Genomic DNA, 25,517 nt, shown 5'->3' on the forward strand with positions numbered 1-25,517 from the left:
AAATACTCGCAAACATCATGAGCCAGTCATTAAGCTGTAGATAGCTTGACTTTGGCCCTGGAGGAAATATTTACATTCATGACATTGGTCAGTGCTGTACATCCAAGCCCCCGCCCCCCCTCCGCCCCGTATTTTTTATCCTAGACCCCAGCTTTCCCCAACAGCTGCCTTACCAACTCCATCTGGACTTTTCTATTTTTTTCATCCTGCCTGAAAGATCTCCTTTAACATTTCTCGTAGTGTGTGTCTCCTGGTAATGAATTATTTTTGTTTTTGCTAGGTTTTTGCAAGATCTTTTCACCGGATCCAGGGTCACTGTGGATGCAATCAGCTGGGTTGGGATGAGGCCCTAGGGCATAGCGTGGGCTCCTGATCCGAAAGGATTGGTGTTCTTATAAGACCCCCGTGTGAGGGGAGACACGCCCAGGGAGAGCACCGCGTGATGACAGGGACAGAGCTGGAGTTTCTGACGTGGCTACAAACCAGAGGAGCGCCAAACCTTGCCAGCAAGTCAACAGATGCCGGAACAGGCAAGAGAGGACTCCCCTCTAGGTTCCAGAGAGGGCATGGCCCTGCAGTCATCTTGATCTTAGACTTCCAGACCCCAGAACTGTGAGACAGTAAATTTCTGGTGTTCTCAGCCACAACGGTGTGCAGGACTTGGTGACAGCGGCCCAAAGGAAACTCATATAGGTGACTGAGTCCCATTTCTTCATCATAGAGGGAAGCAGAACCCTCCCCACGGCCCCCCACCCCACAAACTCCTTTACCATTTGCTGTCTGAATGACTTCTCCACCTCCTACCTTCCTCAGTGGATGAAAAGTTATCGGAAGGCAAGTATCACATCTTATTTATTTCTGTGTTTTCCATAGCACCTCTTTAATGATGAAGTTAACATGCATGTAATTTGGATATGAAATTTGGGACCTCAAATATGGGTAAGCAAAATAATTTCATTTTCTATAGTTAATATTTTATTTTATTTTTATTAAAAATTTTTAATGTGTATTTATTTTGGGGAGAGAGACAGTGTGAGTGGGGAGGGGCAGAGAGAGGGAGACACAGAATCACAAGCAGGCTCCAGGCACTGACTGCCAGCACAGAGCCCGACATGGGGCTTGAACCCATGAACCATGAGATCATGACCTGAGCCCAAGTGGGATGCATAACCGACTGAGCAACCCAGTAATTTTACTTTTAAGTCCCCATTCCATCAGGGTATACCTGGTTTATTTGGGGGTTTGTCAGGAAGGCCATACTTTTCTCCTCATTTTTCTTCCTGGTGGCATCTAAGTCATGGGGAGTTTACAAAGTACCAAGGTCTTGGGGCACCTGGGTGGCTCAGTTGATTAAGCATCCGACTTTGGCTCAGGTCATGATCTCACTGGTCCCTGAGTTTGAGCCAGGCTCTGTCAGCACAGAGCCTGGAGCCTGCTTTAGATTCTATCTGTCTGTCTCTCTCTCTCTCTCTGCCCCTCCCCTGCTCATGCTATGTCTCTCTCTGTCTCTCAAAAATGAATAAACATTTAAAAAAATGAATGAGATGTGTTCTTTAAAAAAGAAAAAGTGTCAAGGCATTGTCAGGCAGGGTACTCAGTCTTTGGTCATTGTTTATCTTTTCTGCAGAATTCTCATTCTTACTGGGTTCTCGACATCTGTCCCCACGGATATCTGCTGCCTCTTTGGTGTGTCTGTCTGTCCTTCAATCCCTGCTGATCCATGCGGGATGCTCTGTGTCTTTCATATTTCAACCAGGTGGTCTCTTCAGGCTTGGTGGCTTCTCCCAGTTTATCTGTTTGCACAGATGAGAACATGGCTCTACCTAATCTACCCTGAGTGCCTTGGGGGTCCGTAGAGACTGTTTTGCATCTCTCTGTCTGGAAGCATTGTGAAGCCATGTATTTGTTTTCCTTTGCTGCTGTAATAAATCTCCACAAACTTAGTGGCTGAAATCAGCGCACATTTATTATCTTACAGTTCCATAATTCAGAAGTTTGACACAGGTTTTGCTGAGCTAACAGCAAAGTGTCAGCTGGGCTGAGTTCCTCTCTGAAGGTTCCGGAAGAGAATCCATTTCCTAGCCTTTTGCCGCTTCTAGAGGCCAGCTGCGTTCCTTGGCTCATGGCCGCCCTATGCCTTCAAGGCCAGAAACATAGCCTCTCTCTGACTCTGTTTCCATCTCCAAACCTCTTTCTCTTCTATTTCCCCCTCCCATGTTTAGATGCTTGTGCTTGCATTGGACACACCTGGGTAATTCTAGGTAACATCCCTATTTTAAACAAAGCTGATTAGAAACCTTAATTCCACCGTCAACCCTAACTCCCCTTGGCTATGTAATCCAACATTTCCACAGGTTCTGGGAATTAGGACATTGACAATGGCAGGGGCATTACTCTGCTCACCACAAGCCGTTTCTACTTACCTGTCCGTGTGACACATGGGGACCAGAGACCTTGTTCTCCTCACCCTGGAAATTAGAATCACTCTCCTCTGCAAGAAACTTTGAGCTTCCGATTCTGCACCTGTCTCTCATCTCTTTTCCTGCTCAGGATGTAGAGGCCAGGACACACACACACACAGAGAGAGAGAGAGAGAGAGAGAGAGAGACATCAGGGAAGTTCAGGAACACCTCCGTTGTTGACTCTCTTCCCTTTCATTAGCCCAAGTAGTTTTTAACTCTTTTATAGAAGAACAAATAGATCCTTCAAGAATCCTCCAAATCCATCATTTAGGGATAGGTTTCAGCTTTAAAATTAAAAAGAGAAGAGTTATATATATTGTCATTCTCTTCACGTATAAAGCTATATCCTGTCAGTAGTGATTCATTAAGAATCCAGCATGGAGAAAGAAACCCAATATGGTAGCAAAGGGATTTGAGGGGAGGCTTGCCAGAGAGGTGGGCCCCCACCTAGGAAAGTGCCCAGGAGGGCAAGGAGAGAGCATAGCTCAAGCCAGCCTTTAGTTCAGCTTGTCTGGTTGACATCTCCTCACCTGGGCCAGAGATATGGCCGGTTTCTCCCTCTCGGAGACGGGTGGTAACAGAGTAGAGGACTTATATTCTCATCCACATTTCGATGTATGAATGAATTGGATGAATAAGCAGTACTGCAGATGGGGATGGGGAGTGAGAAGATATTTTTCTAAGGCGTGAACCATATGGAAGGAGCTCCAAGCTACTGAGTTGTGACAGCGATCGGAGAGTCAGGAGCCAGCTGGCTACCCTGATCTGAGTGACATGTCTCTTCATCTTCTAGTCCATTGTGCCATCTCTAGGGAGAAAGACTTCATTGCTCTCCGTGCGTGGTGAGGACACTGAGCCAATGCAGGTGCTGAGTTACGTCGGCTCTCGTGGGCTATGCAGGATGCACACAGCCTTAGCTGACGTGAAAGCCTGTCAGCCAGATGAAAAGATGATGCGGTCTCCTCAAGAGCGAGAACAGTTCCCTCCTCCTTGTATCTGCGGCCACTCTCTGTCTCCCTCTCTGCACTCACTCGGTACAAATCCCAGGAGCAGACATGAAGGACGACAGAAAGAGGAAGAAATGGAGAAAAGAGGCTGTGGATATGCCTGTGGGCATGTGCCCACCTTGGGCTTACCCCCTGCAATCCTGACCTGCATACATGTTATATTGAGTCCTATCAACAGACATAAAAACGGAGGTTCAACAACTAATTGGCTACAGCGATTTTTCATGTGTTCTCAAAGCTCACAGAATGCATGTTCTGCTTACCACTTGCTTTACCATTATTTAAATAACTATTATAAAAGGATCCATTAAACGTGAAAAGGATTTTAAAAAATCCCAAAGTACTGTCCCACAAATACAGTGCGGCAGCTGAAACGCTGCTAGAGGCCACAACCCCAACATGAACTTTGAATTGTGTTTCTGTGATGTCAGCAACAACAACACAGATGTTATATCACTAGACCCTGATGGAACGGGGATGCGTTGCAAATGCCCGATGTGCTGCAGGTTCATTCTCCCCCATTGGGCCACTTCTGTTGCTTTCTTTCTTAGGTCCTCACCTTGAGCCACGCCATCACATCCAACCCAAAGAGAACAATTGTTCTGAAAATGAATTGTTCGGAGGACAGAGCACGGGAGAGGAAGATGGCAGAGGAGGTTCCGAGCTACACGTTGGCTGTTCTCCCGCCATCTTGGGGTCTTATGACTCATTTCAACAGAATGAGGTTCTACCAGCTGCCTAGCAGATTCTCAGCTTTAGCTATTATGACCTGATGGCTTGGCAATGCTTCTTGGGTCTCTGGCATTCCCTCAGCCCGCGCCCTCCATCCCATCCCAAATGTAAATCTTCCAGTCTACTGCAAGCACAGGCTTTCCCTGGACTCCAAAACACAGCCAACCCTTGTAAGAGGTGCCTGTACCAGGCAACATGCATCTTTCAACCAATTTGTAAGTATTATAGTCCTTTTACTTTTATAGGTGAGAGAATTGGAGATCAGGACTTTCTAAGAGTTCCTAAGCCAGCAAGAAGTAAGGCTGTGATTTGAACCCCAATCTGTTTGACCCCAAATCCCCACGATGTTGTCTCTATTCATGTTGCATTTGGAGCATAAATTAGATCCAGCGAGGTCATTAGAGGCACACGGAACCCGGAGTCCAAGTTGATGGGTTCAGTAGTTGGCTCTGCCTGTCCAGGTCTCAGGTTCTGTCTGCCAGGGATGAAGAAGATGCAGATCCCTTGGGTGGCTGTCACAACAGACAGTTGTGACAGTTCTTCCCTCGGAACTGAGACTTTTCCCCCCCAACTTTGAATACTCTGAAGACCTAAATCTCCTGAGCTCTGTTCCACTTTGATCTCCTTTCCAGCTACCCAGGTGACACGTCCTAAAACTGGTTTCCAGCTTCAGAGACTTGAGATCCCTTTTCATCATCCTGCTAGGGTCACACTTTCTCGGATTTTTAAGAAGACTCCCGATGGTCTCCTGGGGGAGCCAGAGAGTCATCTGCTGTTTACAGGGAAATAATGAGTCATTAAATATATTTACATACGAGGACTAGCAGGATTTCAGTAAAGATAGCCAGTGCAGGGGGGTGAAGCTGGTTCCCGGGGAGGATGGGGTGATTCATCACACACTTAAGAAAAGACCAGCCTCACTTCTCCCCCAGCTTCAGGGGAAATGAGCGCTCTGTTCTGCGGCTGCAAGAGGGAGGGGCCCCACAGCCACAGCTCTGGCCCAGATGAACCCAACCATACTCGCTGAGCCGAGGCTGGCTTGAACTATGCCCTGCTGTCTCCTTGCCCTTCTCCTGGGCACTTTCTTAGGTGGGTACCATTCTCTCTGGCATGCCTCCCCTCAAGTCCTCACCCTCATGCCACCCCTATGAATCCAGAGCCTTGGCTGTTGGCTTGACTTCTTTGATACATTCCTTCCACTTTCTGGAATAAATATGGGACTTGAATCCTAGTGGCCGGTACGCTGAATCTTAGTTTTCTCTCTCCTCTGGGAAGGAGTTTGCTCTCACGGTCTTCCCTCATCCAGTGCCCCTCTGTGCCCTTGGCCAGAGGGTGCAGTCTACTCTTTTTGATGGATCCCACATGCCTGAGCCATGGGAGGGCCTGAGCCTCCCCTGCGTCAGGGAGGAAGGCAAGAGTGGCTGGGATTCTCCAGTCTAAATGGCCTTTTACATTTCCCTCAGGTGTCGGTGCTCAGACCATCCACCAATGGCCGCCCGTCAGGGTGCTGATTGAGGGCAGCCAGCTCTCCATGGAGTGCACCGTGAAGGGGACATCCAACCCTTATCTGTATTGGTACCGGCAGGACAAGGGAGGCCCCCCCCAGCTGCTATTCTACTCTTTACGCATGGACCAGATATACTCTGAGGTACCGCGGAACTTCACAGCCTCCAGGCCCCAGGACGGCCAGTTCATCCTGAGTTCTCAGAAGCTCCTCCTCAGTGACTCTGGCTTTTACCTCTGCGCCTGGAGCCTCACGCTGAGCCGGGTGGGGTAGACATCCGTGCAAAAACCCCACCCTCTCCAGGAGCCCTCCCTCTGGGGTTGGGTGGAGGATATTTGGGTTTCTGATCATCAGCCAATGTGAGAACAACAGAATGAAGCCAGATTCTCCAAAAGAACACAGTACTAAGTTCTCAGGGAGAAGAAAAAAATATTCGTGTGCGGACCCTGGGAATTGTGTACACGCGGTCAAGTCCCCAGTGTATGGGTGCCTCGTGCTAGGCTGTTATCTTCCAGGCCTCAAAGTGGGACCCTGCCTCACACTGTTCTCTCAAAGTTCTGTCTGTCTACACTGGGGAGTGAGAGAGTTAGGAAGTGCCTATAGCAGGATGTGATGTGGTGGCAGACAGGTGGACAATTATGAGGATGCCGACTCAGGACACTTACCTGGCTAATTTCCATCACCTGAGAGTCTCCTTTTGTTGCTCTTTCTGGGGAGAGTAGACATCTCGGGGAAGCTTGGACGAGGCCTTGTGGCGGGGAAGGGGCAAGGTGATCGGCAGATTGTTCGCGTGTGGCCTAGACACACGCTTCTGTTAGTATCAGAAGCCACAATTAGGGATTTTGATTACTGCTTTGGATTTTAGGCTTTTTAATTCGTGTTCCACTGTGTCTCTTCCCTCCCCTTGTAGCAAACGAGGGAGCAGAGAAGCAGATGGTGACCAAAGAGATACAAGATACAGGAAAAGGATGCGGGCACGCGTGTATAATGGTAACACCCTAAAAAAGATAAATTATTTGGATGAGAATGAAGGAGAGGAAAAGGCTTATGGGGGTGGCTGGGAAGAGATGCTACGGTTCCCCTGGCAACCAAGCTTACTTCCTCATCCCTGAGTCCCTCAATCCTCCTTCGTCCTTCTTATTCTTAACAGGGTTTTCTTTTCTAATGTCCCTTGTACTCCACGAGGAGGCACAAGAATCTTAAAATACTTTGTTCCTGGCATCACTTCATCTAGGACAATTCAGACATTTGTTTATTTTCAGTATCATTCGATCTGCAGAGGGAAATCTGAGACGGAGACGCATAGTGATCAAGCCAGTATTTAATAATGCCCGAGGACTCCTGTGGCACCTTCCGTATCTACGTATGTATTAAGCGCCTATTGCGAGCTGGGCACTCTGGGCCATCGCAGGGATCAAAAAGAAAAATGGAGCGCACTCAAGATGGTGCTGGGCATGGTCACAGCATGGTTTAATCAAGGCGCTTGGTTTGTTTTTCTCCCCCCCATGTGTGAGAATATTAATTGACTAAAGTAATCACTAGTGCTATGACTGCCAAAGGAAAGATGCACTTACAGCTCAAGTTTGGTTCACATTTAAGAGTAAACAATGTTTCAAGCCAATGTTTGTTTGTTAGCTGATTATTGAATGTTGGCAGAACTGGATCTCTCCCTGAAACCGTGCTGATACCTTTCAGTTAATAGACTTTGGTATTTAGAACAGGCTTAGATTCACATAAAAATTGAACAGATAATAAGAGAAAGTTCTCACACTTGTTCCTCTGATCCCCTTGTTTCCTGTTAATAACATCAGACATTGGTGTGGTATATTACTTTTTTTAAAAAAATGTTTTATTTATTTTTGAGAGAAAGAGGGAGAAACAGAGTGTGAGTCAGGGAACGGCAGAGAGAGAGACATACACACACACAGAGAATCTGAAGCAGGATCCTGCTTGAACCCACCAACCATGAGAACATGACCTGAGCCAAAGTCAGACACTCACCTGACTGAGCCACCCAGGTGCCCCTGTTACTTGTTAGGTTGTACTGGTCTACAGTTTTAGACAAATATACCACGTGCTGTAGACCCCATCGCAGTGTCTTGTAAACGGTCTACTGTCCCACATCTCCTGTGCTTCACCTGTTGACTTCTCTCCGCTTTCCCTGATCTTTTCACGGTCTCTGTATTTCTAAGGCCTTTGGTTTTTGAGTCTAAATTTACTAGTTGTTTTAACCTTGGGCGAATCATATCATCTCTCTTTTTCCTCAACTGTCAAACTCATTGGATTCAGCATCTTAAATGAGATGATGTTATGCCATAAAGCCCTATTACAGGGTCTGATTTTCAATGGATATTATTTTCCTCTTTTAGCTTACAAGGTATTTGATTCCAGCTTACCCAAAAGAAAGATTTATTTTTAAAAAAATCAATTTTAAGCTACATACTAAATATTTAAAATTTTTTTAATTCTTACATTTATTTATTTTTGAGAGACAGAGAGAGAGGGAGCATGAACAGGGGAGGGGCAGAGAGAGAAGGAGACACAGAATCTGAAGCAGGCTCCATGCTATGAGCTGTCAGCACAGAGCCCAATGCAGGGCTCGAACTCACAAACCGTGAGATCATGACCTGAGCTGAAGCTGAACGCCTAACCGACTGAGCCACCCAGGTGCCCCATAAGCTATGTATTAAATATTTTAAAATGCTAAATACACTCAGATGGCAAACTTGTGAAATTTGTACCCTGTGCAGTACCCACTCAGATAGGGTTGCTTTGCGATGGGGTTTTTTGCGGCTTCAAAATCCTTCCTAACAGAGAGGGGTTCCAGGTAATCACCACTAGTCAAGTGGAGTTGGTAGGAGGATTAAGACAGATTTTTCATTCCTGTAAGATATTCGGAAGTTCTGGAAAACCTCATGAAGGAGATAGAATTGTAGTGAGGGTTAGCTTTGTAGGAGGCTAGCATTAAGATAAACAAAATGACATTCTCAGCCAGAGAGTCCATTTAAATAGAAATGTGGAGGTCCCAGTGGATGTCGTGAGTTCTGGAAAACCCATGAGTGAACAACTCTGGTCATGGCACCGAGCCACAGGGAGACGAGAGGACATTAATAGGTTAGGGGAGGCTAGTTGAGGAGAGGCTTGAACACCATCCAAATTCATCAAGACAGGTTAATATCCTTCATGTCACCCGGCCTATTCATGACAAAGAGTCATCATCCCTAACAGTTTCCCTATGTCTAAAGGCTCAGAAATCTACAATCGCCTTACTTTCAAGAGACAGAGGGAAGTGGCTCAGAAACACCATCTCCTGCTAGGAATTCACCAGTCTCACTCGAGTCGGTGCGTCCGGGGCAGCTGAGACTGCCTTCTCTCTGGGAGAGGCGCCAGGACCCTGGTCTTGGCTGACTCTGTAGGTCTTTCAGGAAACCATTCCGTGCTTGTCGTTACTAGGCCACCAGCACGTGGAAGATCTCAAGCCACACGCACTCCTGGAACTGATAGGGAGAAAGCAGGGGCCTCTCTGCAGCCGAGGAAGATGCGGAAGGCCCAGATGTGGGGAGCTGTTGACGCTGAAATTGGGCTGCTTCATATTTTTGCCCAGGATTAAATGCTTTGGGTTGAGCGTGCTCCAGCTCCGTGAGCTGCTGCAAAGCCCGCATGGCCTGTTGCATAGCTTGTTGTTTTCCGTTCCCTCCTTCAGGGTATTGTCTCTGGCTTTCTGTTCTCTCTGCGTTCCGTTCTCCCTCCTCCTCTTCCACAGATGGGGTAGAAAATATCTGTCACACAGACCTTAGCAGTAGGGGACGATGCTTAGAGAAACCCAGGGAGTCCAGCACACAGACACCTGCCCAGATATCCAGGGACCATCCATTTTCAGTCTGTTGATTATCTAGGGCTCTTTTTCCTGTGACTCATTAGCACCTCTCATTAGATGACTGGAAGGAAGCATGGGGGGCACCAGTGGTGACGGGGGAGTGCATTTAGGGGACAGGTAGGAGGGAGTTGCCTGAGGGATGTGGGGCCGGAGGGACCCCAGTTGGGTCAGAGCAGCTTTGCAAGCTGTTTTCATTCCTCACTATCTCCAAGGTGCGCCGTGCGGCCTCTGCTGGGAGGAGGGGATCGCCTCCAGCGGGTGTAGATGCAGGGTTCGGGGCATGGGTTTGCTCAGGTGCCTAGATTCCCCCTCTAGAGGGCTTTCCCTCTCCTCTCTATAGTTGTATTTCCACCGCCAGGGTGCCCACCAGGGGCCCGGGTAGAAAGAGCAGCAGGGAAGGGGTAGGGACAGGATGTGGATGTGGAGAGTGTGGTTCTCATGGTGCTGGGGGGTGGGTGGGGGGGTGGGGGAGGGCTGTCACAGGTCCCCAGATGCACGGCCTGGTAAATGTCAAGCCACATCCTGTTGTGAGTCCCTGAGATGCTCCGGGGGGCAGGTGGGTGTCTGTTGTTACTTGTGCTGATGTTGCTCAGAGATAAACCGCTCAGCAGCCAGCACTGGGCTCAGACACCCCCAAACCTCCCCCAGTAGTCTCCTAAAAGACCCCAACCTGCGGCTCTTTACTTCCTGCCTTTGATTCGAGGCCACTGTCCTTTAAACACTATTTTCTTCTCCTCCTTCAGGGCCTGGGCCTCTGCCCTGGAGGTGGGCCAGGGCACAGGTGTCAGGCTCCAGGTGCCTGTTGTTAACCACAGGGGGTGGGGGGTTCTGGGCCTGCCCATCCCCCTCACAACAGAGACAGCTTCCGAGGCTCTGTCGCTGTGTGAGTGATTTGCGCCTGGGAAGAACTTAGACCTCCCCCACCCCCACCCCGCCGCGTTATCTCCCTCGTGGTGATTCGGGGCCTGTGGACTTCAATCACTGAATCGAAAGAGCAGAGTTTGAGGATGGTTTAGACATCACTCTACCCAAGCTCATTACTTCACAGACGAGGAGAGAGAAGCCCCAGGAAGCATCACAAGCTGTCCAGGGCCTTGCGGCCGTGGAAGGAGGGGGACCAGAAGCCAATTCCCCGTGTCTGAGCAGCTCCTGGATCTCAGACAAAGCTGAGACGAACGTGGGCTCCATACTGAGCTGTGATCTTGTTCTGAATGTTATGAGCCACTTGTGTAAGGATGAAAAAAGGCACAACGGTCAGAACTGAGTGGCAGGAGGAAGGAGGGGTATATACGATGACCCACAGCATTAGACCAGATGGGTTGGAGAAATGAGCAGAAACTAGATGGGTTGGAGACATGAGCGGAAAAAATGTGATAAAACTAAGCAAGTCTTCCCTATTTCCCCTCATCCCCCCACCCCTCACCCCTGCCCCAGATAGAGAAGAGCAAAGGTCTGCACACAGGAAGACGGTATATGGCTCATTGCAAGACCTGTGAGAAAGACCCAGGGTCTGAGTCAAAAGTGAGCTCCGTGAGTGGGTACAGGATGTTGAACGTTGCTCTAACGAACCCAATGTAGACAGCATCGAAACTAAGGAGGCAGAGCTCTCTCTCTCCCCTATGTAGGTCAGAGCCCACCTGGCGCTGCCTTCCGTTCTGAACAACACACTTTTAGAAAACTGAAAGGGTAAAAACAAGCATAAGTGTTTTCAGAAGAGGGCGGCCGGGCTGTGGAGAGTCGGAAGTGCTCCTAACTGGGCCACGTGAGGAAAACATTGAGAGAACTGGATATGTTTGGCTGGAAAATAAACTTTAGGCTAATAATAATTTTTATAATAGCAGCTAATATTTATTGAGGCTGTGAGAACAGCATTGCACATTCTGTGCATTAATAAGATGAAGCCACCTTATGAAGTCAGGGTTGTGATTCCGCCCGTTTTATGGGAAGGGAAGCTGAGTCTCTAACGCAATCATATGGCTGATAAGAGCAGATCTGAGGCTTGAACCTAGGTGTGTTTGACTTAAAAGTCCATATTCTTTGTTATCATCATGTTGTCCTCTCTCTGCTATATGCTTTCCCTCCCCTGAACACTCAAGCTTTCAAGGGTTCTGCTTTTTCTATCTCATAGATTTGTGGACTCGGCGGGGGTGGGCTTGCTAGCTGTCACAGGAAGTATTCTCATGGGAGTATCATGATGGTCAATGAGAGGCACTACAATGATATGGGTATGTGAACAGGAGCAAACAAGACAGAATTCTTCATAAGAGCCATCCAGTGATGAAATGGCCTACTCAGATGGGAAGTTCTCTGCTCCCAGGACAGGTCAAGCATAACTGGGTTGCAAGACTCTGCAATGCACGCTTCCTTACCACCCAGAGTGTGTATGATTCCCAGACAAGGTCAAGATGAAGTCTTACTGTGGGAGTGAGGGTTCAGGGGACCGAGCTGGAATTGCTGGAGTAGCCCATGACTTGGGCAGGAGTGGTCATGACCAGGACCACCCTCAAGTCACTATTTTAAACACCAGTCCCTTCTGTCAATGGGTTTGATCAGGAGGCAATAGGACCCTGGGTCCACAGGAAGCCCTGGAGTCTGTCTCCTGTGAAGACCACACCCCACTCTCCCGGAGGACAGCTGAGACAAGGCAGAGCTGGCTGATGACACTGTCCTGGGGAGACGGTCACAGTTGTGGGCTCATTTTCAGGTCCTTCTTGTTGACATACAAATCCACTCACTTATCTCTGGGACCCCATCTTTCGCAAGGAGGGAACCCTATTAGGAGTCCAAGTGTAAGAAAAGTGAAAATAGTGGATGGAAATGGAGGGGAGTCTTGATGTAACTGGGACTGTGGGCATGTGGTGAGCAGAGCCTATGTCCTCTGTCAGAGGAGATGATTCAGTGCTGATCCAGTGCTGTCACAGTAAACCCTAAGGCGAAGCAGAGAGATGTGGTGTGTTAAGGAACCCAGGGACCTCAGCTCCATAAACACAACTCGAGAGAAGAAAGTCTCCAAGATGGGAGGAAAGATATCCAATGTAGACTGAGGCCAGAAACATTTTGTGTTTGGGGCCCCTTTGGGGTGGATAACGTCACAGATTAAGGGGTATCAAAACCAAGAAATCACTGTTCTGGTAACTGTGGGAGTCTGCCACAAGCACTGGAAATGAACCATAATTAAAATTGTTGCCCAGGTGTGATGGCCTTCCTGACTCTGAGTCTTCTTATATGGCCATAGAGTAATTTCCATGGACAGGTTAAAGTGAATTGGGTGATGAAAGTTCGAGAAGAGGTCGATGAGTGAGCAGAAGAGCAATTCACCTATATACTGATAGTAATGCTAAGAATTGACATGGGGGCTGTAGCCATTACTGATCTCTATCAGCATCTCCTCGCACCCCAAGTGAAAGTATGTGCAGGCATGAATGTGTTTTTGTTGTACATGTATAGTTTCAGGAGAGGTTTCAAGTACCAATCCTCCATTCTCACATCCATGATCTCATGAAAGCTCCTCCTACATAGGACATTTAGGGCTGTGTGTCACACTGACTGTTAGGGACTGAGATCAGTCAGGCTGCCCTTCCCTGGGTCCTGATGGAAGAAGAAAAATAAGGGAATGTCTTTTTGGTTTTTCCAAGTTTAGGGTCTTTTATTTTTTTTAATTATTATTATTTTTTTTTTACAAATAGTTTATTGTCAAGTTGGTTTCCATATAACACCCAGTGCTCATCCCCACAAGTGCCCCTCTCCGTGCCCATCCCCCTCTTCCCCCCCACACCCATCAGTCCTCAGTTTGTTCTCAGCATTCAAGAGTCTCTCATGGTTTGCCTCTCTCCCTTTCCCCCACTATTTCCCTCCTTCTCCTCCATGGTCCTCCTTTAAGTTCCTCCTGATCCTCCTATATGTGCAAACATATGGTATCTGTCCTCTGCCTGACTTATTTCGCTCAGCATAACACCTCCAAGGTCCATCCATGTTGCTACACATGGCCAGATTTCATTCTTTCTCATTGCCATGTAGTATTCCTTTGTATAGATAAACCACATCTTCTTGATCCATTTGTCCGTTGATGGACACTTAGGCTCTTCCCATGTTTTGGCTATTGTTGAGAGTGCTGCTATGAACATTGGGGTACGTGTGCTCCTATGCATCAGCACTCCTGTATCCCTTGGGTAAATTCCTAGCAGTGCTATTGCTGGGTCATAGGGGAGTTCTAGTGTTAATTTTTTGAGGAATCTCCACACTGTTTTCCAGAGGGGCTGCACCAGTTTACATCCCCACCAACAGTGTAGGGGGGTGCCTGTTTCTCCACATCCTCACCAGCATCTAGAGTCTTCTGATTTGCTCATTTTAGCCACTCTGACCGGCGTGAGGTGGTATCTCAGTGTGGTTTTGATTTGTATTTCCCTGATGAGGAGGGATGCTGAGCATCGTTTCATGTGTCTGTTGGCCATCTGGATGTCCTCTTTGGAGGAGTGTCTATTCATGTTTTCTGCCCATTTCTTCATTGGGTTGTTTGTTTTTCAGGTGTGGAGTTTGGTGAGTTCTTTAAAAAATAAGGGAATGTCTTATGGCAGGAAATGGATATATTAGTATCTATCAGGATCCATTGCTCTTCCCCCAATCCCTTGTTCTACAATCCTATTCTCTTTCTTCTCTCCCTCTCTCTTCTCCAACATCTTTGTCTCTTGGATGGTCCCAGCACTTTCTTCCCCCATCCCCAGAGCCCAGCCTGTGTAGCTTGGTCATGAGACGTGCAGTAGGAAGGTGTGTGGGTCTTCAATGGATACTGGTGCTGGGGGAAAAAATTTTCTGGGTAAGTGACAGTGGTTTGAGCAGCCCTTCTCCATAGGAATCTCTCCCCCCCCACCCCCCAACGATGTTCTCCTCATTAAAGGACCAGTTGGATGCTCCCTTTTCCCTCTTAATTTCTCAGTAAATCTCTAAGGGGCACAGGGTTGAGATTCCTCTCCTGGGTCGCTGCCCATGGGGAGTCAGCTGTGGCCCAGTGATGATGAGAACTTGGGGCCCCAGGCATCCTCTTAGAGATGCTTTGCTTCTAAGTCTCTTTATCCAGTAAGCACATTTTGCGCCTGTACTGGTGTCACTGTGGAGTTTGCCCCTGGACTGCCTTTTGCCCACAGATTTCTTCAATAGGATGAAGTTTACATGAGCCTTGGGATTGAAATAGGCAGACAGGCCTAGACCAGTGACGAATTGCTTCAGTGCCATCCCGTTCCAGGGATAACTCTGGACCCAGAAACTCTTTGGGAGCCCCTTTACTTTTTTTTTTAATGTTTTATTTATTTTTGAGAGAGAGACAACATGAGCAGGGGACGGTCAGAGAGAGAGGGAGACACAGAATCTGAGGACAGGCTCCAGGCTCTGAGCTAGCTGTCAGCACAGAGCCCGATGCAAGGCTCAAGCCACAAACCACAAGATCATGGCCTGAGATGAAGCCGGATGCTCAACCGACTGAGCCACCCAGGCACCTCTACTTTCATTTTTTTTTAATTAAAAATTTTTATTTATTTGAGAGAGAGAGAGAGAGAGAGAGAGAGAACAAACAAGCTGGGGAGGGGCAGAGAGAGAGGGAGACACAGAATCCAAAGCAGGTTCCAGGCTCTGAGCTGTCAGCACAGAGCCCGACGTGGGGATCGAACTCACAGACTGTGAGATCATGACCTGAGCTGAAGTCGGACACTTAAAGGATTGAGCCACCCAGGCACCCCATTTGCGAGCCCCTTTAATTGGAAAGGCCACATGTCCTAGTTTGCAGGGACAATCCTGATTCACCTCCTGTGTGTCAGAATCCCATCTCTGACTCTTAGTAAGTGTCTGCATTCATGCAATAAATGATAGGATGGCCTTACATCTAGCCAGTCTTTGCTCAGTTTCACCTAGGGAAGGATGGATGGGGTGCCCAGTAGGGGTGTTCAGAAGGACCTACTTACAGTCCAGAGAGAGGGGCAGAGGCTGAAGAAGTTAACTTCCTAGTACTGGGAGTCAGCTACTGGGGAGGTGGGGGTGTTGTTTGAGTGAGACAAGAAAGCAGCCATAAAGATTTAGGGAGGGAGGCTCTCTTTGGGTCAAGCAAGGTGTGGGCTGGGGACTAGATGGGGTGTGTAACTTTCTCCCTCTCTATTATGTGTCCTGGAGGGGCAGGTAGAGAGGGTCCTTCATCCACTGGAGGACATTCCTTCAGTCCTCGCCTCCGCCCACACCCTCCCAGGTCTGCCCACACCCTGCTCTGCAGGCCCCGATGGAAATTGCCATGCTTGCAGCCCCCATTTCCCTTCTGTGGGGGGTTATCCATCTCTGTCTCACTCTTGCTCAGCTCCCCTCACTTCTCCACACCCACAAACTCCTGTCCTCCTATGCCCCATCCCAGGCCACCCACTCTGGCCCACACAACACCCTCCTCTCTCTGAGGCACGTTCTTGTCCCTTCTGTGGCTCCTGTCCCTGTCCCACCCTTGTGAGGAAGAGCCACACGTGTCCAAATCATGGGAGACACTGCTCTGGTCTAGGACCTAAATGCTTTCCCCGGTTTGGGGCTTCTTAGTCATTATGAAAACAAATAAACAACAACTGAACAACGGCTGCTGTTTGAGAAATTTAGAAATAATTACAACTGATGGGAAATTACGGGCATGTGATGCGTTCCCAGGGTCACCCCCGCCCTGGGCCATGTCCTCTCCTGGCCTGTGTGAGTTGGGTCTAGAGAATCCCTAACCCCCTGGTTCCCACACACTCAGTGCAGTGGGATGAATAGTGTCCCCCCAGAATTCAGGCCCACCCAGAACCTCAGAACGTGACCCAATTTGTAAACAAGGTCTTTGTAGCTGTAAACGTTAAGGATCTGGGGAGGAAATCCTTCTGAATTCAGAGTGTGTCCTAAGTCCAACGACTCGTGTTGTGATAAGAAAAAATAAGGGGGAAATCCAGGCACATGGACTCGGGAAGAATGTGATGTGGAGACAGGCATGAGGTGGGAAGGGTGCTGTCACAGCCAAGGGCCCCCGAGAATGCCAGATGTGGGAAGAAGCAGAGAAGATTCTCCCCTAGAGCTTTTACAGGAAGATGTGATACTGCCCACACGCCTCCAGAACTGTGAGAGAATAAACTTCTACTGTTTAAGCCATCAGGTTTGTGGTCCTCTGTTACGGCAATGCTAAGGAACAAACACACTCAGGAGTCACAGTCTCTTTGCTCTGTTACTGTGGGTCCTGTGCTGGAGGTTGGGGGGAGGTTCACCCGGGGACAGTCACACCATTCTGGCCACTACTTGGAAAGAGCTTCCTGAATTTCCATCTTCAAAAGAACGTGCCACAGTCTCCCAGACTACCAGGCATTTGCCGTATGAATGGAATAGGGAAAGTAACCCTAGAAATGACCTGTTTCTAGGGTCGTTGCGGGGATGACCCAGGGCACGCGTGTGCTATGTCCACCCCCAAGTCTGGAAAAAAGCAGGCTACCCATAAGGGACTCCACCTTCCTCAGTCTTTCTCGGCTTTCAGACTTCCTTCTCACCCCCGACTTCCTGGCCACACTAGCCTATCTCTGGTCTCTCTCACCGGTCTGTGCCTTCTTTGCCTTGACTGCACCCCTCGCCTCCTCTGGTGCAGTGTTCTACCACGGTGAGTGTGACTTGCGTGTAAACCCAGAGTTCACCCCAGAAAGATGACTGGCTCTGCCCAGGCGGATGTGCCTGTCCTGCTGCATTTGGGGCGGCCCCCTTTCCATCCCATCAAGTGAAGGGTTACTCGGGTGTAATACCTCAGTCCCTCCTGGACCCCACCTCCCTCCCCCACGTCGACCCCCACCCCTTCCACGTGCCCCGCCTCTGTGAAATCTCTGGGCTTCACTTATCAGTGGATTCAACTCTGTGCCTTCTTTAGGATTCTAACCTAAATAGGCAGATGAGAGCTAGGTCTGATGGGGGCATTAAGAACAGACATGGAGAAAACCTCAATGCCTAATAGATGAAGCTTGAGTCTTGAATTGAGAAACGACCAAGCATTCCAATGTATAGGCTGTCCTGTCCTGTGCCCCAGGCGAAGGCAGGGTCAGGGCTCACTTCTGCCCCTCCTAATGCCATTTCCCCAGCCCTTTGCCCTGCAGACCAACCCCACACCCTGGGAGCCCGGATGCCTAGGTATGGACCACGGATCCATCCTCCATGGGGATGAACAAGAGGAGGCAGCATCGCTTAGGAAGAAGGGTCAGTCACCCACGTGCAAGAGGGGAGGTGCCTTCCTGATGTCTTCTAAGGGCCGAACTTCACAGACACCCCTGAGACACGGCCGGCCTGACATGACACGTTTTATTGTTTTAGTCTATTTCAGTTTCAGGGCTAAGGAGCACAATGCACAGGAAGTGGAGAGAAGGGACAGATAACCCGGCAGGAAGGAGATGAGAGGTGGAGAGAGAATCACACTCTTAGAAACACAGGCTGGAAGCTTGTAAAGGAGAATCCGGGGTGAGGACTATGAACTCAGGATACACTTTTGGAGATGGTCTCAGGAATCCTTTCTCTTGACCTGAGGGAGAGAGGGCATTGTCAAGGTCCCAGGGGCCATGAACCAGAGGAGAGCCTGACTCTGGGCCTGATTTGGGGTACAGCCGGCTGACTCTCCCCATCCTCTGATGCTGCACCCTGTAATGTTCTCCCCAGTCAGGCAGCCTCCTTATAATGTCATTGAGAGAGAGGATCCATCAGGCCCGGGTCAGGCTCTGCGGTCCCTCACACTCCATGTTCTATACTCTCCCTCCAGCCCGACCCCCCCGTCCTGCAAGCCTCCTCACCTTGGCCATCAGCACAAGGACGCTGACCAGCATGGCGTACAGGCTGGCCTTCCCCAGCAGGATCTCATAGACCAGGGTGGCCGACACGACCCCCTGCTGATAGGACACTGTGGGCAAGAAGCAAGAGCACGTAGCTACCTGTGAGCAAGTGCCCCTGGCTCCTGCCCCCTCCCCGGGGCCCAGGGGTCCTCCGGGCTCGGGTTCCAGGGAGACACAGAGGAAGCAGAGGAGAGGGCCACTCACCCGAAGTGAAGCCGCAGTCTGAAAGACAAGAGGGGGAGGGAAATGGATGAGAGACTCCATCTACTAAGGCAGATGAAAAGCTGCTAAGTTGGGCCCACGGGGCTCAGACACTCAGGGCCCCAGCGGCAAGGCCCCGCGAGGCTAAGGATGCCAGGGAGGAATGAGCCCCAGGGGCCCGTTCACCCTCACAGTGGGCTTTGGTCTTCCCGCTCTGCCCCCCACCCCCGCCTTCTGCATCCAGTCTTTGTGGTCTTCTTCCTGGATCCCCCCTGACTGTGCCCCACTCACTCCCTGCCCATCCCCCACCCCCCAGGCCCGCTCACCTGCTTTGCCCCAGGTGTCGGCACTGACGTTCTGGGTGACGGGTTTGGCCTCGGAGTAGTTCCACTGGTCTTCCTTCCCCAGCCCGTGGAACTGGACTTGGCAGCGAAAGTGGTTGCGAGGGTTGTGCCAGAAGGTGGCCGAGACCCTCAGCCGGCTGCTCAGGCAGTAGTTGGAGCTGTTCGCGTCGGGCTGTTCCTTGTAGGGCTCAGGGTCCGTGCTCACCCCGTCGTGTACCTCCTTCCCGTTCACCCACCAGCTCAGCTCCACGTGGTCGGGGTAGAAGTCTGTGGCCAGGCACACGAGCGTGGCCTTCCGGGTCCGGGAGATCTCTGCTTTTGATGGCTCAAACACCGTGACCTTGGGAGGCTTCACCTTTCTCAGGTCCTCTGCAAGGGAAGAGGGGTTGGGGCCAGGCCTGCTCTGAGAGCTGTCTGGGTTTGGAAGGGACAGTGTGTGTGTGTGTGTGTGTGTGTGTGTGTGTGAGAGAGAGAGAGAGAGAGAGAGAGAGAGACAGAGAGAGAGAGCTGGAAATGGTGTCATCCTAAAGCAAAATTATGGAGTTGTGGGTCCTATGTGTTTGGGGGTCACTGTCCTGTTCCTCTGTCACTGTTCTCCTGCCTTTCCTGTTCTTTGTCGTCACCCTGCAGACATTCTGAGTAATGTCCCTTCGTTAATGTTATTTGATTTCTTCTCCATCAGGAAAAGCTTACCTGTCTGCATTTCACCGTATTATGTAGTAGTTATTTCAGTGGAGCGAGCACAGGATAGGAATCAGAATAATAGGGTCCAAATCTTAAAACTTGACTTTGCCTACCAGTGTGACTTCGGGACGATGTCTTAATATCCCTGCATCATTCATTCTTCCTTCTTGTGAAGGGAGAATCATGGTGCTGCCTCTCCAGAGAGGCTGAGGAGGTTACGTGTGTAAACATTCAGGAAGCTCCTGTCCTGTCCCGAGCTGGTGAATTGCATCTGAATCTAAGAGGCTAAGGAGTTATGGGGAACCGGGGATCTAGGGTCCTTTGGGGGCTGGGGATATTCTTTAGTTGACAATACACAGATGGTGTATTGTCATGGGCTCGTGTGAGGGTACGCTTTTGTTTTATGCTGTGCTCATGAGAATGTGAGATTTTCTGTGGTTCACGAGGTCATCCTAGCCATTCCTCTACCTTCAAGTAACTCCCCGAGGTTCCTAAGCTCAGACAGAGAGCAGTCTCTCCTTAGGTCAAATTCAGGGATTCTTCAACCTTCTTTGCTCCTCTGCTCTCAAACGTTATACTTTTTTCATGCCAGTCAGCTTCCTAAATAAGCATCTGAGATCCTCAGAGAAACTTCTTGCTAGCAGTTGCTTTGAGATCATTTTTGTCCTAAGCTTCTCTTCTGCAGGGTCTTGGGGAAAGGCCCAGACCACCTTCCCATCGGGCTGGCTCATTTCTCCTGAGCCTGCTCTCCATTCACTTTATCACACTCCTCTGCTTTCTGCTGATTTTTGTTTGTTTCTTGGCAATTCTGTTAAAATGAAAAATCTCATTCTTATGAGAATCGAGTTTAGCCTGGAAGACGGAGAGGTCTTCTAACTGACACTTTACATGTGTATGGCTGTGACCTAATTTCTGGGGCCAGCCTCATGGGTGTGTGACCCTGGTGTAGGAACCCACATTTACAAACGCCCCACTCTTGGCTTCACGGCCGCTGTCACCATCTTGAAATTCTAAACAAGAGCCTGGCATTTTCCTTTTGAGCTGATCTGGCCTCCCATCCTGATCGCTTCCTCTCCCTGCAAACGCCTACTTGCTAACGGCCCCTATGTCTCTAGGTTTTCCTGGCTGACCTGGCCTGAGGTGCTAACAGTCTGGCTACTATCTGTACTGCCCGGGGCCCCATCAACCACGCCCTGGCTCTGGAATTGTACCAGCTCTCCTGGGGCACTCCTCGGACCCCCTCATCGGCAAACACTCAGTCCTTCCTGCAAAATTGATGATGTCCTTTGAGCCATGTGTGAGGTTTACTGATGCAACGGTCGGGACAAAGAGGACCTCGATGGCACCATAGAGCATTGTCTACACACAGCTCCCTGTGAGGCCGGGTCAGTTTAGCCTTCCTTGTGAGTCCCTGTGGGATGCGGGTGAGTTTGCCCAGGTGGGTGTAAGTTTGGTTCTAGGGAGCTTCTGTTAGTATACGCTCTGCGTGTGGGCTGGACTAGCCTCGGGCAGACTTGTGAAGTTTATCTTTCCTGTTCCCAGTCCACCTCTCCGTTACCCACACGCCAAATCTAGTCCCTCCTTTGACACCAGGCTCGCCCTCTGCTCTCACCCCTCAGTGACCACCTAGGGGAAGGGTGGAGAGGAGAAGGAGCTGAATGATAACAAACCACCATTGCTGAGTACTTGACATGTAGGGTCCCATGTCATCCGCACAGCAATAATTAAGTAGTAGGTATTGTTGATGACATTGCGCACAGTAGAGGGGACTCAGCTTCACACATTCATTTGCCCAAGTCACCGCCTCATCAGTGAGCCAGGGATTGGGACCCAGGTTTCTCTGGCTCTAAAGTCTGGTCTTCTCCTCACCCCTGCTCATCACCGGAATCTGGCATTTCCCCTGGACAGAGGTTAGCTAAGCTCCATTGGCTCTAGCTTAATGACAGTCTAACTACAAATAATGCCTGTTGTCATCCAAATAGTCCCAGTTAATGTACCAGTGTTGTGAGTTTCTTCCCCGCTGTGGCCTCCACATTCTCGGCACCAGGGGATGGGCCATCTAGGCGCTTTCCAGATCTAAGAGCTTGGGATCCTCCTGGGAATCTTCCTCAACCCACAAACACCAAGTTTGCATTTTAATGTGTGTTTAAGACACGAACCTCCTACCTGACTGGGCTGTTGAAGCTCCTACAGTACTTGGTGTGAGGTCTGAGATTTCAGGCTGGGGGGCAGAGGGGACGGGGGGGGGGGGTGAATGCACCCCCCTGGCTGACGTTCCAGTCCAGCCCACGGGCAGGCTTGGGTGCTGTAGACACACCTCAGGGGTCTCTCATTTAGGAGAGAAAGGCAGGGGGGTTAAATCTACTTTTAAATGCTAAACAGTAATTCAGCGAACCCTGCTTTGTTTTGATGCCTTCCTTCACTGACTATTTTTTTCTGGCCTTTCTATCCCTCTCTCTCATGGCCTCCCTTCTCTCCTCTGTTCAGCGGCCTCGCCCCTCCATCGACCCCTTCCAGAAGCTGGCTCCCAGCTGGGTATAACAGCTACAGCCTGCGCCTCCCGAAGCCCCGGGCTTCCCTTCTGTCTGGTCCGCCAATCCCGCGCCTCTGAGTCCTAATGGATCCCCTTGTCCTCCACTCACTCTGGCCCTAAATACCTCGGGAGGAGTAGGCAAAGAGCCCCCTTTGCCTTCCGCCCGGTTCCCGGCCCGCGAGGACCCGGTCCCCGCCCGCCTAGCAGGACTGACCCCGCGGATGGACAGCGCGCCGCGCGCCCTGGCGCACGAGTCCCTTCCCCGGGGACAGAAGGGCTGCGGCGGGGACGCCGGGAGGAGACTCTCAAACCTTACCTAAGACCGTGAGCCTGGTGCCGGGGCCGAAATAGCGCTCGTAGGAGCACAGAGGTCCAGCCCTGCACGCAAACCCCGCAGCGCCCGAGCCGCGTCCCGCTCCGCCTCGCAGCCCCGCCCCAGCGCAGGGGCCCAGCCGGTGCCCCGGCGGGAACGGCCCTCGCGACCCCGCGGCCACTCACTCACCCACGACGGTCAGCCGGCTGCCGGCCCCGAAGGTCGCGGCGGAGACTGCGCAACCCCGGGCCCCCCGCCGAGCACCCGGCCGCGCCCCCCGCCGCGCTCACCTAGCACCGACAGCCGGGTACCGGGGCCGAAGTACAGAGGATTTTGGCTCACAGCCCCGGGGCGCAGCACAAAAACAGGCCCGTCACAGCGCTGGCCCGGTCGCCCTCCCCGGCGACCCCGGGGCACTCCCGCTTACCTAGCACGGTCAGCCGGGTACCCGTGCCGAAATACTGCGTTTCTGTGCTCACGGCCCAGAGCCCCAGGACAAAAACCCGGCGCTGCCCTCTCCCGTCAGCCCTGCTCCCTTGCGCGCCCCACACACCCAGACCCGGGAGTCCCGCCTCGGAGAAGGACCCCAAAGCAGAGCCTGGCAGCTGCTCACCTGTCTCCACCCCACCCCGCCGAGAGCTCGGTCCTTACCCAGCACGGTCAGCTTGGAACCAGCCCCAAAATACAGCTGCCCGGTGTTTGCACAGCCCAAGAGGCCCAGACGCAAACCTGCCTTCCCACACCAGGGCCCAGGAGCGGCCAGCACCCACTCCTTGAGAGCCAGGGTCCTGGGAGTGTGGGTCCAGACTGGGCAACGCACCCTCCCGCCCACCCAGAGATTTGGAGATTTCTTACCTAGTACAGTGAGCCGGGTCCCGGGCCCAAAGTGCTGCTCATTATAGGAGCACAGTGGGCAAGGGCTGCCCAAAATTTCTGCACCTCCCTACTTCCCTGGGCACAAGCTGAGGGCGCACTCTCCTTCTCCTTCCCGGGGGCTTCTGTCTCCCCGCCTACAGAACTAGGGGCACATAGTAATCTGGAGGCTGCAGGAGATCGTCCCCAGTTTGCAGAAGAGAATCAACTTGGCTTGGGGAGAAAACAGTGAAAGTGGAAAATGAATGGGGACGGGTGAAGGGTGGCTGCGCGGGGGTTAGGTAGTGTTCCGGGCTAGACCCGGTCTCTTAGTAGCCATAGGGCCTGCAACCCTCTGGCCTTAGTTCCTTCATCTGAAACATGGGACAGAATCTTTCCCACAGTGCTGTTGTGAGTTCTTAACAGGTAACGCATGTGCAATCCTCTGTCAAGGGCAAGTTTTATGAAAAGGGCTGGATGATGATCCCACTCTGATGCCTTGGCCCTTCGCTCCCTGGGCAGCTGTCTGGAGCAGGGAGATACAGAGGTGTTCGCGGAGTCCAGGTCGATGGAAGTGCACATCAGGGACCAGCCCCAGAGACCCCTCCCAGCCACTCCCTGTCCAGGAGTGTTCCCTGGGCTGGGTGGGGACATGTTCTGAGGCCGAGCTTTTTGTAAAAGCACCTCCTCTACCTGAATCATCGTGCGCTACTCCCACTGCCCACAATGTTACAGTGCCACACAAAAATATTTCCTTGTCTCTGATCCCCTCCCCCCACCACGCGGCAGAGGCAGAGAGCCCAGGTGGCAGAGATTTGGTGGGGCAGAGAGGCCCCTTCACGGAGGCACACACCACTCGGAGGAGACCGTCTGTGTCACCAGGTCTCCCCTTCGGGACTCACTGTGCCCACCTGCACAGACTGGCATTTATAGTGAGGCTGGTGGGAGGAGCTAGGGGTGGAATCCACACTGGGGACAAACAGCTGGCAAACCTGTGTAACCCCCTCTGGCTCCCTGCACAAAGCCCAAGCTCCTTGCCCTTCGTGTATTCCACACGCGCCATGAACGCCTCCTACGTGCCAGGCCTCATGTTGCTTGCACGGACCGGAGCCTGCCCTCGGGTGGGCACACGCCAACCTCCCTAACATCTTTTCCCTGCGTTCCTGCACCTCCTCTCTGGCTAAGCACCCACGAGCGCCTGGCCCTATTGTTTTGGCTCTGGTTCGTGCCACTGAGTGGCCACGACCACCCGCCCACACGGATGGGACTTTCTCTGAAGAGTTTGCCCCCTTCTCAGACTTCTCTGACGATGGGGAGCCAGCCTCCAACTGCATTTTATCAGACAGTTCAGGATGCTTTCAAAGCATCACTTTGTATTTCAACTGTTTCTTTCTTTTTTTTTTAATGTTTTATTTATTTCTAGATGAGAGAGAGAGAGACAGCGTGAGCAGGGAAGGGTCAGAGAGAGAGGGAGACACAGACTCTGAAACAGGCTCCAGGCCCTGAGCTGGCAGTCAGCACAAAGCCCAACGCGGGGCTCGAACCCACGAACCGTGAGATCATGACCTAAGTGAAAGTCGGATGCTTAACTGACTAAACCACCCAGGCGCCCCATGTATTTCAACTGTTTCTATTCATGGGTTCCCCCCTCATGAGCAGGGAGGCTCTTGGGGACTCTGACTTGGATATCTTTATTTTCTTGAAGGTTAATAGCAGAACGTTGCAATAATATATGCTTAATGAGGGGGTTAGTGCACACTCATATACTTTCATATGTATCAGCATTTCTATATACATAAGTTATTTATTCATTATTATATAGTATTTATACAAACAATATATTATCTATATAATGTATTATTTATATATAATATTATTTATTGTAATCAATTATATAATATATATTAATTATACATTAATAGTATATATTATATAACAATATATTGTCATATAATATTATTAATCATAATTAATATACTTATTTGTATGTTATGTTTATTATATATTATTTATTATTATATATATAAAATAAAAGTCCCTAAAACCAAGTATCATCCCTATTGCTATTTCTAGAAATCCTTTAAGAGGTCTTTGTTATCTCATATATATATAAATATATGTGCACGCATGCGTGTGCGTGTATGTGTGTGTGCTGTGTACGCGCA

At 50.5% G+C, this 25,517-nt stretch overlaps 2 gene segments (V, D, J or C); one reads left to right on the forward strand and one right to left on the reverse strand.

The window, feature by feature from the left end:
• The first annotated feature begins 5,111 nt into the window (after window positions 1–5,111).
• LOC120239000 lies at window positions 5,112–7,246 on the forward strand. The segment is given in 3 exon segments: window positions 5,112–5,290; window positions 5,665–5,969; window positions 6,616–7,246. Coding segments are annotated over 3 exon segments (378 nt in total).
• Window positions 7,247–17,886: 10,640 nt separating this feature from the next.
• LOC120238963 lies at window positions 17,887–24,054 on the reverse strand. The segment is given in 6 exon segments: window positions 17,887–18,121; window positions 18,387–18,493; window positions 18,630–18,647; window positions 18,953–19,339; window positions 23,152–23,389; window positions 24,046–24,054. Coding segments are annotated over 6 exon segments (780 nt in total).
• Between the last annotated feature and the right edge of the window lie 1,463 nt (window positions 24,055–25,517).

Source organism: Hyaena hyaena, unplaced genomic scaffold, assembly GCF_003009895.1.
Source record: "Hyaena hyaena isolate Hyena2069 unplaced genomic scaffold, ASM300989v1 scaffold_220, whole genome shotgun sequence".
NCBI classification, from domain to species: domain Eukaryota; kingdom Metazoa; phylum Chordata; class Mammalia; order Carnivora; family Hyaenidae; genus Hyaena; species Hyaena hyaena.